General features: G+C 55.4%; 1 protein-coding gene across 5 annotated transcripts in view; it reads right to left on the reverse strand.

The window, feature by feature from the left end:
- NCOA1 (nuclear receptor coactivator 1) overlaps positions 1-13693 on the reverse strand; it is a 185667-nt gene that overhangs the window by 4632 nt on the left and 167342 nt on the right. For all 5 annotated transcript variants that reach the window (XM_075497637.1, XM_075497635.1, XM_075497636.1 and 2 more), the window contains exons 13-18: positions 12470-12655; positions 10051-10177; positions 5494-5662; positions 2187-2501; positions 1916-2017; positions 435-834 (exon numbers count right to left, since the gene is read on the reverse strand). In XM_075497637.1, the coding sequence (XP_075353752.1) occupies positions 435-834; positions 1916-2017; positions 2187-2501; positions 5494-5662; positions 10051-10177; positions 12470-12655 (1299 nt within the window). The remainder of the gene's footprint in view (positions 1-434; positions 835-1915; positions 2018-2186; positions 2502-5493; positions 5663-10050; positions 10178-12469; positions 12656-13693) is intronic.

The following is a 13693-nucleotide window of genomic DNA, read 5'->3' on the forward strand; positions in this document are numbered from 1 at the left end:
CCCATCTCATACGAGCGTGGTGCCCGCGCAAGAGGCATAAGCTGCCTGCAGCTCATTCCAGACATCTCAGCAAGGGTTTGGCTTTTTTCAGAGCATATATATTTAAGGCAATTAGAGGAGAAGAGCAATTTAGAGGACTGCCTTGCAGTTTGATTTTCAAGGAAAGAGTTAAGGAAATTATTTTCAAGGAAAGAGTTAAAGTTGCCCAAACAGTATATTTTTTTTTTTGGAGGTTCAACCAGAAAAGGTCCCTTGGGAGGTGGAGACCAGAGACCAGACCAGTATGCAGGTTGGGTGAGATGGCCGGGGGTGAAGCTTGCGGTGACGGGCGAGCAGAGCTGGGCTGCAGCATCCTCGGGGGTCTCAGCTCTGCCCTCCGCCTCTCCCTCCCCACCGCCGGTCGGCTTTCCAGTGCAACCAACTGCTCGACGTACCTGATCCCGAATACTGAAAGATGTTCTGCTGCATCTGCGGGGTCATCCCGGTGCCGAACTGCCCTCCGACGCCGCCCATCATCCCCCTGTTCACCATGCTGCTGCGGTTAGCCAGCGCGGCCTCGGGGTTGGATGCCAACGGCGAGAAGGGGCTGGTGGAGGTGGGAGGGTTTCCCGGGGTCGTACCGTAGTTTGGGGGGTAAGGGAACTGCTGGGGGGGTGCTTGGGGCAAGCGAGCGGCTCCGATCTGTACCGGGAGCCCAGCGGAGGGAGGGAGGTTGTTTCCGAAGCTTTGCTGTCTCATCAGGATGGCTCGCTGCTGCATGAGCTGCCGCTGCCGGTGCTGCTGGCTGTAGAGCTCGCGCTGGCGCTGGGCCAGCATCTGGGCGTTGAGGGGAGGCTGCGGGGAAGGAGGGGGATGCCCTAATTATCACCGTTACCCTCCGGTTCTGGCAAACAGCTCAGAGCCCCCACGGCGCAAGAGCCGTGGGTGCTCCCCTTCCCCGTCCCAGGGGCCTCGTCCTCGGTTTGCAAGGAAAGCTGGAAAAATCCCGAAATGCTGTAAATTCGCCCGTTTGTGCCACTGCAGGGCAGAGCAGGTTGGTGATATTAAAAGATTGGCCTCCACATATGCCGAATGGCAAAGCTCCAGGAGCCGGAGCATCCCCCCAGCCGGGAAAAGAGGCGCTCGGTCACCTGGCTGCCACCAACCATCCCTCTCCTCCGCGAGACCCCCTTCTCGTGCCCTCACCGGGATGCTCCCGCACGCCAGAGCCCAGGATCCCTGACCTCGACTCCTTCAGCTGCGAGCTGTTAAAAAAAAAAACCCCATCCCACGAGCTTTTCCATCACCGTGGGCTCGTTCCCCATATGGCCGAGCCAGATGTGTTGGAATTAATCACCTTAAAAAGCCTGACAAAGCCATCAGCAGCTGAAATCGGAGCTACGATGGGAACCGTTCGGTCCCCTTCCCCATCACTAACACTCCCCACGGCACATTAGGGACGTCACGCCGCTTCCCAAAAAGGCAAAGGCTTCTCGGAGAAGTGGAATAAAGTCACCAGAACTCGGCTACGCTTTCCAACTTCTCCTCGTACCCAGCAGATGTTTTATTCACTTTATTAGAAGCCAAACAAGAACTTGAGGGCCTGGGGATTTGCAGGATCATTAAGAAGATTCACTAGAGATTCTAGTATTTAAAGGATGGCATCTATTTCCTAAAGATCCTTCTCAATTAAATGCGTTAGCACATTCTTCTCTAAGCAATAATGAAGTGTTTATACCTTAAGCAGGTGGAGGAGCTGGAATAAGGGTGAAGCAAAAAAAACCAAAAAACCCACAGCAGCTCGTCTCCGCACGCGGGAGAATTTTTCTCTCCCGTTAATGATAGAGAGGAGCGAGCCAGGCTGTGCTAGCAGGAAGGGCACGGGGATTAACCCCCAATTTTTCCCAGCTGTAAGACCGTGCCGCACCCCTCTTACCTGCGGCGTGATCTGCTGCTGCATCCCCGCCCGCATGTTGATGCCCACCGGGGAGTTGGCTGCAAACTGGTTGAGGATCGCCTGCCGGTTTTGATGGATCAGCTGGAGGGGAGGGAAAAAAAAAAAAAGTGAGGGAGACCTTCAAAACTCCCATGCAGGAGCTTCCCACCCGTCTGATCCCGTCCGACCGGGATGCGTGGGCTGCAGGCAGGAGCGAGGCTCCCTCCGTCCCCCTGCCCGTGGCCCTGGGATGCGGAGGGGGAAGAATTACCTGCTGCTGCCCCTGCAGCCGCTGCTGCAGCTGAAGTCGCAGCTGGTTGGGGGCCGTCGGGGGTCTGTTGAGCGTCTGCCGGGGTTGCATGGCCATGCTGGTGGGGAAGGCGCCGCGGGGCGGCGGTACCTGCACCGGCATGGGTCCGAAGGACGGCTTCTGCCTGACCATGCCGGGGAAGGCGCCGGGGAGGTTGGTGGTGGGAGAGGCGGAGGAGTAAGGCTGGGGGTACATGCCGGGTTTCTGCTCCATCATGAGCGGTGGGGTGGCTTGTTGGGGCTGGAACCGCTCCGTCAGGGCTTCCAGCCCGCCGCCCTGGCGAAGGCAAAGGGGGAGGAAAAGATCACTTTGGAGCCCCAGCGGCACCCGACCTCTCCCGGGAGAGCTCCGAGGGGATGGAGGACGGGCCTGGCGTGGGGCAGCTCGCTCGTAAGGATGCTGCTGCCTGTAACTCTCACCCCCGGGGCCAGGCTCCAGCCTGGCTAGCACTGCACCGAGGAGGGCATTGAACACCCGCTCCCCGGGGCTTAGCAAACCTCCGAGGGATGGAAATGATTTCTTTTGGCTTGCTTGGGAGCAAAGACCAAGGCCAGGCTTTTGGGAAGGGCTCAGGGCTCGTTTCCCTGGGCTGATGGGGGGGTTGCAGGGAAGCGGTAGGCGATGCTGCCTTCCTCTGCCTTGCTTTGCCTTCCTCTGCCTTCCTCCTCAGGGCTTGCTAGCACCGAGCTGCTCATCTGGGCTCTAAACAGCAGCATGCCTGGTTGGACAGACCCTAAGGCTCGGAGGATCGACCTGAACGTGGGAAATAGTTTGTGCTCTCTCTCCTTTCCTATTTTTATGCAGCCTCGGAGGCTCGGCTGGAGGCAGAGGGTACGGCGTTTCAGGTCCCCATCTGCCCCAAGAGCACCTCGGACACAGGCCATGTCCAAGGGTGGGAGCCGCAGGCCCCCGGGGCTGGGAGAGCTCCCGGGGAAGCACGGCTGTTCTCCTGCGCTGCTCGTAGACACCCCTTGCTAGGAACCCACGGGAGACAGGACCTTTAGGTCTATAGCACCGCCATGCCTATACAAACGAGCCACCTTACAGCTGGGGGATGATTTCCACACCGGCAAATCATGATGAGAAGATATTCTGCACTGCTCTAGCTTGGCTCAGGCAGAGAAATTGGGTGTTTGAGCTCTGAACCCACAAAGAAGTAACACCTTGGAGCCAGAATCCTTAATCCGAGTCCCACGGATTAAGAGAAAGCTGCGTTAAGAGAAACCACACACACAACCCCCCCTCCCCCAAATCCCACCGCCGTTGGGATTTGGTTAGACGGTGCCCATCAAAGGATTAAGGCTTGAAGGCAGGGATGAGGATATGGGAATGGTGGTGGGGAAAAATATATTGCTTAGGATCAATGAAGATGGTGGTGGGGAAAAATAAATTGCTTAAGATAAATTAAGATGGAGCTTATATGGTTCAAGGACTGGATACCAGGACATAAACCAGCAGCCTGCGATGGCCAGAAACCGCAGACCTGCTGAAATGAGGCTCCTTCACTCTTCTCTCCCCAAACTACCCAGTTTCCAGCCGCCTCCTGATTAAACTGGGTGCAGCTATCTCCAGCACCTCATCCCACCATGTCTGTGGTAGCACGGAGAAGACGGTGGGTTTGGTGAAGGCAGAGTAAATCCCCAAATTCTGCCCCAGGGGATGCGAACCCCTACCTGCCACTAACACATCCGGGAGGGGAACTATCCACACATTTTCTTCCCAAAGATGCCTTTATGCTGACGTATTGTTTCCCTAAAGACGTCTTTCAAGCAAATATTTCATGGAACTATTCAAAATATTTCTGAGGTTCAGCCGAAGCCATGGAAAAAGCCCAAGATTCCCATTAACGAAATGATCCCTGGATGGGAGCAAAGCTGGGTCGGGGTCCAAACATGAGATAATGCCCCCGAGCCAGGTGCTCCTCGGCACCGGCTTGGTGTGGGGATGCTTGGCAGGGTCAGGTACCATCCGAGGGCATCTCAGTCCAGCAGTCCGATGCTGCTGGAGCCTGTCCGGTGCAGGAAAGGGGTGCTGGGGAGCTCTGCCAGCTGAGTCTGCAAAACCCTTGTGAAAACACCGAGCTGTTGCAGCTGCATCTTTGGCAAGAGCATCTCCGGTCCTTTGCACCCCTAACTTGCGGGGAAGAAAAAAAAAAAAAAAAAAAATGGTAGGTGGTGATTTTGGAGGCACAGCCTTGAGAAAAGGGACGTGGCAAATACCTGACTCGGGAATCAAATCACTGACAGGTCCCTCAAATCGCTGACGAAAAGATAAAACCTCCCAGCAGCACGGCGCAAGGCATCGCGTCAGGGCCACAGAAGGAGATGTGCCACCTCCGGGCTTACGCGATGCTGAATCAGGCCCAGAGCAGCCAGAGGGATTTGCTCTGAGCAGCTTCTTTCTTAGGACGTCGCATTTGCTAACAGGCTTTCGATTCTGTTCCTTGTTTTGGAAAATGCATGCATGCGAGTGCTACGGGGCACGGAAGAAGAAACCTCTCCAAGACAAATCCCAAGCGATCCGTCTCAGTTTCCACGTCCCTTGCTAGCTCCCTGCAGCCAGCTTTCTCCCCCTGCCATGCCCCGTTATTTATGAAACCCTGGACTCTTCAGAGGCATCTGCCCCCACGGATATCTGCAAACGAGGAGTCTCCACCGGAGCTCAGCTGCAGAAACCAGGGCCCCAGCGCTATCCGAATAAGACAGCACCACTAAAAGCAAACCTCATTTTTTTTTTTTTCCCCCTGCGGTTCAACCCGAGACAGAAGGGCAGCTGCACTGTAAGCCAATCTTGATAGTAAGGGCTGCACGGTTTCATACCAGCGAGGCCATTAGATATATTATTAGGCAGCACAACCCAGGCTCAGGAATCCCAGGCTGTGGGATTCCAGCTGGAAGGCTCCTCCGTGCCCTAATCCCCCCGGTAAGGTGGGGAAGCAGGACAGCCTGCCAGCTCTCCCCGTTACATGAGCCGCCCGGGGCCGAAAACGCTCGGCCGCCTCTTTGCCAGGCTGCCGGTTCTCATGGGGGATCGCATTTGAAAAGCGAGATATTGTATTTCACGGGGCTGTTTTCCAGCTTTTTTGGCGGGGGGAGAGAACGGTGCGGTGTTAAGTATCGTCTCTGAATCTGACGCGCTCGTGTGTTCCCACTCACATCTGGCCTCCTGTTACCAGATGTTGGAAATCCTCCTCCACGCTCACGTCAAGCCTCAGCATCTGGCCCCGTATGTGACCTCCAGTAAGTCCCACGAGTGGTTCTCTCTTTACCTGGACCAGTTTGTCGATCCCAAGAGCTCGATCCAGCTCGGCCAGCTCCGTCTCGTCTTTGCCGCTGAGGAAGGAGACGAGCTGCTCGAGCAGGGCTTTCTCGTCGTTCCGACCCTCCGGCGTGGTGGGAGGACAGAGGAGCTCATCCAGCTGCGAGGTGATGCACTGGCTGCGGAGAGAAGAAGTCAAGGGGAGGCACGTTAAGGTTTATGAAGCAGCGAGGAGGCTGAGCTGGGACATGCTCGAGTGACACAGCCCCCGCAGCCACGGGGACTCGCTCCCACCCCGCTGCATCGTGCAAACCCCACGGGATGCAGCCTCGTCCCCCCGGCTCCGACGCCGGCTGAGCCCGCTCGAGCTCAAGCCCTGTGCCGAAACCTGCTTGTAAGGATGAACCTCTCCACGAAACGGAGCCCGGACAGCGTTTTGGTGAGGTTTGGGAATCAAACTTTGGTGCTTTGGCAGGCTTTGCTCCCGCCGGCGTTTTGGGCAGGACAGCGGGAAGCAGAGCAAAACTTCTGCCGGCACGAAAGCAGGGAGGCTTGGATGGAGCCAGAGCAGCTGGAAGCAAAGCAGCTGAAGGCAAAGGGGAACCTTTGAGCTGCAAAAATAAGATTTCTGCAAAGCTCGCTCAATATTCTTTGGGAATAAGATTAATATGTAATGAGAGACATTCCAATGACGTGACTAATTGGAGTCAATCGGATTTGCTGGGTCTGACACGATGAAGAGAGCCGTGGCACATCACGCTCGCAGAGAGGCACAAAGGCGAGGGCTCGAACATGCCAGCAGTTCCCAAGCAGCAGACATGTTTATCCTTTTAGCTCCAGATGAGGACCAGATGTACAGTAAGGAACTGAAGCCAATCTGACCGAGGCTGCTGCAGCCAACACATGCAGCCTAATCCAGGGAAAAGAAATACTCGGCGCTGGGATTTCTTAAATTGCAGAGTGGGAGCGGAGAGGGAAGCGGGGAGACGGAGGTGAAAAGCAGGGCTAGTTTCACTCCGCAGCCAAGGTCCCTGCTACTTGCTGCTTGTATCCACCCCAGTTCTTCAGTGCTAAGGGCAAAGGACAGTTCGCTGCACAGACATCGTTCTTGCGGAGGAAGGGGAGGACAGGCTTCTTCTCCACATTAACAGGCAACTAGAGGAGAAATTCAGGTTGGCACCGTCTCTTCAGCCCACGCCAGACCTCTGCATGGATGGCAGAAGTTGGTTTATAAAGAGATCATGGGGATAATACAACCTTTTTGTAGTAAATAAACCTCCGGTGCGTCCTGCTTTGCAGCCCAATCCAGCCTGCAGAGCCTTCCCCACCCCTCCTCTCCTCCAGCACCATGCCATGGTGGGGTTCAGACGAGTCTCCGGGCAGGTAACAGGGGGCAAAGGAGATCTTGGATCCTGTGCATCATGTCCCCAGTCATACTGGTTTCGTGTTGCAAAGGTTTTCTATCCACCGTGACCCTTCAGGCTTTTTTTAAGGCAAAAACTCTGATTCTGCATGCGGCGAGGAGGAGAAATTCAGCTACTTGCAGAGATGGTGTCAAATGCTGCTTAAGGTCCCGTAAAACATCTCCCTGGCATGGCCTTCAAGCGCTGCTCCGAAAGGCTGCAGGTCTCTGGCCCTGCACAGATGTCCTAGAAACCTCAGGCATCTCAGATGGCACTGGGTGCCAGCGTTGAGGCAACCAAATCGGGCCCCGGGTGGCGTGTTTGACCTTGGGGGATTAGAGGAACGCGTGCGAGAACAGCGACCTGGACTTGCTTCGAGGAGCCTTGGACCTGGCCCAAGGTGTCCCTCTTCTGCAGAAGACACAAGAGCACTTATGCCTGGGACACGAGAGAGGGGATGTCGTAGTCGTCCCACTTTATCAAGAGGCAAAAAGCAGGGGAGGATTTAGGGAACGGGAGAATTTAAAAAGGAAGCTTCTGTTCCCCAGGACACCTGATGCTGGGAGATCTGGGCACCACCAGCTCCTTAAACAAGGCCAGGACCTCAGACCACCTCCAGCTAACGTGAACCTCCCAGCTGGGAAACTTTACAACCGCCAAAGCAAAAGCTCTGCTGGTTTGATCTCAGCTAAAATATATTTCTCGGTCCTGTAATATCTGCAGTCCAAAGGCTCCGTCTGCTTGCTCCGACTGCGGTCTCCATCGGGTGGACAGGCAGCTGCTGGGACCGTGGGCGTCTCCCAGGACAAGCGTGTCCTCCCCAGCCAGAGCACATCTGCAGGTCCTGAGGACCAAAGTCCAGAGGCTTTTCCCCAGCAGAATCTCTTCTCTTGGCCGCAGTGGAAGCGGGGTTTTGTAGTTGATCACCATACTGCTAGATGGAAGTGTTTAGACCCCACCAAGACGCTGCCAAGGCAGGTCTCACCCACGATGCTCCCTCAGACCTATGGCTACTGAAGATACGAGAGGGAACTGAGCTGGGAACCAGCTTCTTCCAGTGTTGCCTCTGCCCACCACCTCTGGCAGGAACCAGCGAGCCCGGAGACCCTAATTCAGGAGGAACAGAGGCTCACCAGGACGAGCAGCCCTCTACCTCTCATAGTGCTGTCATCTCATGGCCCCGGTCCATGTGTTGGCTCTACTGGTGGCTCCACCACGTGGGGAGCCCACCCTTGCTGTAGGGAGCCGATGGAGCCATGGGAAGTCCCACCACGCAGCATGGTTTTCCTTGCTTTCTCCCCCCTCGATGCCGAGAAAACCAAACACTACCTTGTAAAACCCTAACCAGGTTGCAATTTTGAAGTGTGGTTGAAACCTCCGCTCCCCAAAGGCAGGGACTGTGTGAGATTTGTTACCTCCACATCTCACCAGGCTTCAGGCAGATGCCGCCCTTCCACTGGTCCCACCTTGTCTCCTGGCACAGGGCTCTGCCCTGAAAACCACCCAAGGTGTTTTTCCCACCTGAGGACTCACGGGATGCTGTTGCCAAACGCTTCCCTCCTTGATACCTGCACAGATCCCAAGCCTTCCACGCCAACCTGGGTCCTCACTCAATAATCCTGCTGCAAAGGGTGAGCCAGAAGAAAATCCAGCTGCCGTCCTCCCAGCTGCACTGACTGGGGAGACAAAAATGTCTACAGCCAGCCAGACTGACTCAGTGCTTGGAGCACAAGGCTGCTGAGTAAGGTACGGTCATTTTTACCCCATAAGCCACATTTTAAGGAACATTCGTAGCTTAAAAAACAGATTGATTTTTCTAGCAGCTCTGCCCTTTGCCAGGTATGCCCCACGGATCTTATCCCAACAAAATAATGACACTGGCAAGGCTTAAAAGGCAAGTTACTTCCTTGTGGCAAGGACTCGGGCTGATGTAAATGCTCAGTTAAACGGGGATTTGTTTTATCTCCCAGCTCTTTCAAGCAACAAGAGGCTAAGTCTTTCCAGCAGAAGTCCGAGATCCAGTTGCAGCAGTGGAGACCGCTTAGGCACCTCTCTTCTTGGGCTGAGCAAAGAGCTTTTCGAAATTAATCCAAATTTAGCCCCTAGAAAAAAGAGGTTTGGCTACCAGCTTGCTCAGATACGACTCTTACATGTGTCTTCTTCAGGACTGGAAAACAGAGGCTGTGCTCATCTGCTAAAGACTTCAATTAGAAGTGGAAATTCTGCCTCTCTGCGAAGCAGGGCTGGGCTTTGGCAAGAGGATCCGTGCAGAGCTCATCGGTGCTGGCTCTTAAACCAGGTACCTGAAGCCCTTCCCAGGCCAGGGGGAGGATTCACCTCCCATCCGCATCAAATCCATCTCCATGAGCACTGCTGCCAGCGCTGCTTGCTCAGCGAGGACTTTGGGGTGCCCCTTGCCCGGCAGGGCATCGACCACCGAGCTCCATCAGCGGGGCTCGCCACCCTTCTGACCTCCCATCCCAAAATATCTGACCTACGGTCTCCTCCAGCCCGTTTATAGCCAAGGAGTGACGTTGTGCTTTGGGCAGGTGATGGCCCCTTGGCTGCTCCCTGGGGCATGGACCCAAAAAAGGTGGTTAGAAGACCGGAGGGGGTTATTTGACCTTGGATTAGAGCTGTAATAATTTTAGCTGAAGTCAAGCACATAAGGACTGCAAAGAGCTGCAGTCGCGTGAAAACACAAAGCTGTCCCATGGTTCTCCAGATCCCACCACTGCCCCCGGCGAGAAGGGATGCTGGAGAACACCAACCCGAATATTGGCACTGGCAAGGGAGAGCGGGGACTTGCAGCATCCTTGGCTCTGCCGTGGATATAGGGGATTATTCAGGTCCAGACATACCCTGGACATCTCCCACCACCCACCTTCCTCATCTACTCACACGCTTGTCCCTAGAGAGATAACAGACGTCATCTCTTGCATCGTAGCACCCTGCACCGCCCAGGTCCCGGCACTTTATGGTACCAGCAGCAACCACCGCCGCCGTATGGCAACAGGCAGCCGTGATCATCCCAGCCTGCACTTGCCGGCTTTCCAGGCAGGCAGCAAGCAAGGAGACGTCTCTTTGACCCAGGCAGCTATTGCCAGGACATCCCGATGTTCTCCTGGGAGAGGTCGGGAAGCCGCCAGCCCCACGGTACTTACTCTTCGGGTTTATTCAGCGCGCCTCGATTCATGGCCGACATGCTGTTATCCGTCCAGGGGATCTGCTCCCCCATTCCCGGCTGTCCAAACTGGTGATCCGGCACCCCCATCTCCAGCTCAGGCATTCCTGGGGGGAAAAGCAGGATGGGGGGAGGAAAGGTTAGTGCGGGGGCAGGGCTCGGGTGCTGCCGGGGGGACCGGGCAAGCTCGGCGCAATGGGATGCCAACCGTGTCCTAAAACATCCCTAAAAGGGATGCTAAGATTCACCAGTTATGGCTCTTTTCAACCCAAACTTACAGATATCAGGTGTGGTTTCCTAACCATTAATTATAAGCATGAACTTCTGGGTGAAAATCTATGCAGACCCTGCACACACAGCAGATATATAGGACCCTGCGTACCCCGTATGTGCAAATGCTATTAAAATGTTTCCCTTTTCAGCACGTTTCTAGCAAGATTTTCCAAATTTAGTCAAGTTAGAAGGTTTCTTCTTGAAGGCAAATTGTTACTACCAGAGATTTTAGCTTAAAAAGTAGCCCACACCCATTAGCATCTTCTGCCTCTCTTTTGGAGGAAAGTTAATTTGCAGAGGGAAAGGAGCCAACGCAATTAAATTAAGTTGTAGCAGAACTTGGAGCCCAAGCCCAGGACAGAGAGATTTATGAGGCTGGAGACTTGACGTCATCCCATTTGAAATAAGAATTGGGATTGAAGATCAAACGGCATCTCAGCTAACCCAGCCCGTGGAGATCCAGCGAGATGGAAAACGGAGGGGTAAGCACATTTCTGGCCGGGGTGGCATCTCTGCCACATAGGGATGTGCCATCGGTGGCCGCCCCTATGCCAAACCCCCCGAGTTTCTAAGAGAAGTGCTGATGAAGGCGGTTGCCAAAGATGAAAATCTCTCTTCTTTTAACCAAGCTCATTATTTTCTCAATAAAATACGTTATTTGCTTGAAAACGCCTGTGGTTACCCAGTGCCCGGTGTCTTTGCTGTTGTCACAAGGAGCCACCAGCTTCACGTGCCACCCGGACCATGGGGTTTGTTTCAAAAAAGAGAAAGTAAGAGCCCTGAGGGGAAGAAGGTCCAGCTCGGGGATGCTCAGCATCCCAGCGCACGCACCGGCACGGCGGCTCCTACCAAGCACTCCTCTATTTCTCGAAATTTCTTAAAAAAAGCCTTAAGGTTGCTTGGCAACAGGCGGATCCCAGGGGTGCCAGCGGCAGCCGCAGCAGCTCCAGCCGGGCCGGGGAGGCTCACGGCACAGTCGCGGTGCAGCCCATCCCCAATCCTTCCTCGTCCCCAGGCTCATTGATGCTGAAGATCATCAAGGGTTTCCCAAGAAGAGCATCATTTACCGGCGGCTCATTTATTAGGGTGTGGGTGATGCTCCTCGATGCAGCCAGACCCAGCCGTGGCTTAACGGGTATCAGGGCAGGATGTAAAATAATAATATATAGCTGCAAGCTGCCGCGACGATGCAACGTGCAGGGCTGATCTCTGCCTTCCCTCCTGGAGGGGACTCGGAGGAGGATGAAAGCTCTCGTGTGATGCTCTCCTTCTCAAGAGAAGCTGCCCAAACCGAGAGCTTCCCGTGATTCAGAGGGACGGGTTGTGCGCAGGGCTATCCAGAGTTACGACCAGTACCAGCCGCGCGCATCCTGCACCCGTGGCCCCTGCGAGCGGGGCCAGAGCTGTGCTCCAGGGTGAACGGTGTGTGAGATGCAGGGCTGATGCTCTCCTGGAGCCTGGCCACCATCGGAGAGGGGACAGTAGATGAATCCAGCAGCTCTTCTGGTCCCACACTACCGTCATGAGAAGATGAGATCTGGGTTATTTGCTTTCTGCACCTGCAGTCAAGCCGTTGTACAGCCCCAGTGCACGGTGGCAAGCAAGGTCCCTCCTCCAGGTCATGTTTAGCATCGCTTGATGCATTGAGGGAAGCATCAAGGGAAGCAGAGGAGGGTGGAGAACCAGCCCAGGCTGCCAAAAATGGCTGAGGTCTGCGGTGTTTTGCTGTCGGCGACTGCAGCAAGGTGAGGTGAGACTGTTGCTTCTGCAGCTCTTCTCCCAGCACACCACCCGTGCTCCGGGTCTTGTGGAAATTAAACCTCTACCAGTGCCAGGGGAGCCTGAGCTGCTGTCACCGCTCGGGCGAGGGGATGCAGCCTCCTCTGACTGCCTCCCCGGGAGCTGGGACGGACGGAAAGGTCTTTCTTTTGTCTGAAACTATACCAACGCGAAAAGAGAGAAAAGAGAAAGCACAGCTTGGAAGCGTGCTGCTTGTGAGAAGCTGGTGGTGAACAGCGATGCTCGAGCTCCACCCTGCAACGCCTTTTCTCCCGTGGGACTCCCCGGGAAGCCTCGGCGTAACCTGGAGAAGGCGGAGAGGAGCGGATGCCCGTGGCTGTACGTACCTGTGTCGGGTGGGAAGGGGTTTGGTGCGGTCACCGTGCCCCTGCCCTGCTGGGACGGCCCGCGGGCGTGCGGGCTGCTGCCGTTGCTCGCAGGACAAGGGACCGGCCTCAGCTGCGCTGGCTCCAGGGGGTCGCAGAATTCAAACGGGGTCCGACCAGGCTGCACGCCCTGCCCGCTGTTCATGGCTAGAGGTTCATTAAATCATAAAAAAAAAAAAAAAAGAAACAAAGCACGAGTCAGATCCCTTCCCAAGGCTCATTGCAAGATCACCGGCGCGCGGCAAAATCCTCGCCCTGCCAGGGAGGGAGCCAGCATCAGTAAGTTTGGAGGGCGAGAAGGGGGTCGCGGTGGGATGTCACCTCGCCTAAAGCTGAAGGCTCGGTCCCACGGGTGGCTTGGTCACCTGTAGCCACCCTGGGGGAGCCACCCCGGGTGACAACAGCCCCCGGGCAGCGCTGCAGCTCCTGCACGCTGTGCCACGCTGTGTGAAGGTAAGGGGATCCAGGAGCCGGGCTGGCAAGCAAAAAACAGTAGCTGGAGCTTAAAATAATCAGCTGGGCATAAAAATTAAAAATAATCAACTGGATGTAAGAAAGGCAGGGGGATAGGGGTTGCATCCATCTAATATATATAGGCAGGGTTTGAATGCTGCTAAAAGGAGGGTATCAGGACCACGGGGAAGGTGAAGTGCAGCGCTCTCGCTTGATGTAGGCACATCAAGCAGGCTCTGCTCCCTCCGAGGGTGACCCCGGTGCCGGAGCCGTGCCCCCCTTACGCCTGGCAGCTAGAGCGGAGCCTCAGCAGCGATGCTGCCTGTGCTGGCTCCTGCCTATGCAGCTCTCATCTATCACCTGCTGGCTTTAAATCGATGCACATGATGTCGTTAGGCCTTGCGTTATTCTCATTTTTATTTAGGTAAGTTTTTGCAAGTTCAGCTGCAGTTTGCCGTGAGGGAGCACGTCTCAAATGCTCACGTTGAACTGAAAGATGAACGTAAGAAGCTGTTGGCAACCCCTCTCCCGGCCAGCAGCACCTCTAAATCCTCGGGGACCGGCTTAGGGGTGCACCACTGCTGCTCCGCACGAGTTAAACCCGGCGGCAGCGCCTTCAGCGAGGCTCGTGGCGGATCTCCTCAGCGATAACTGCTATTTTAGACGCTGTAACCCAGGAGGGCAGCAGTTGGCATTTCAACCACTCGCTCTGCAGCCCCTGCCGCAACCGTG

This window comes from Mycteria americana, chromosome 3 (genome assembly GCF_035582795.1).
Source record: "Mycteria americana isolate JAX WOST 10 ecotype Jacksonville Zoo and Gardens chromosome 3, USCA_MyAme_1.0, whole genome shotgun sequence".
NCBI lineage: Eukaryota > Metazoa > Chordata > Aves > Ciconiiformes > Ciconiidae > Mycteria > Mycteria americana.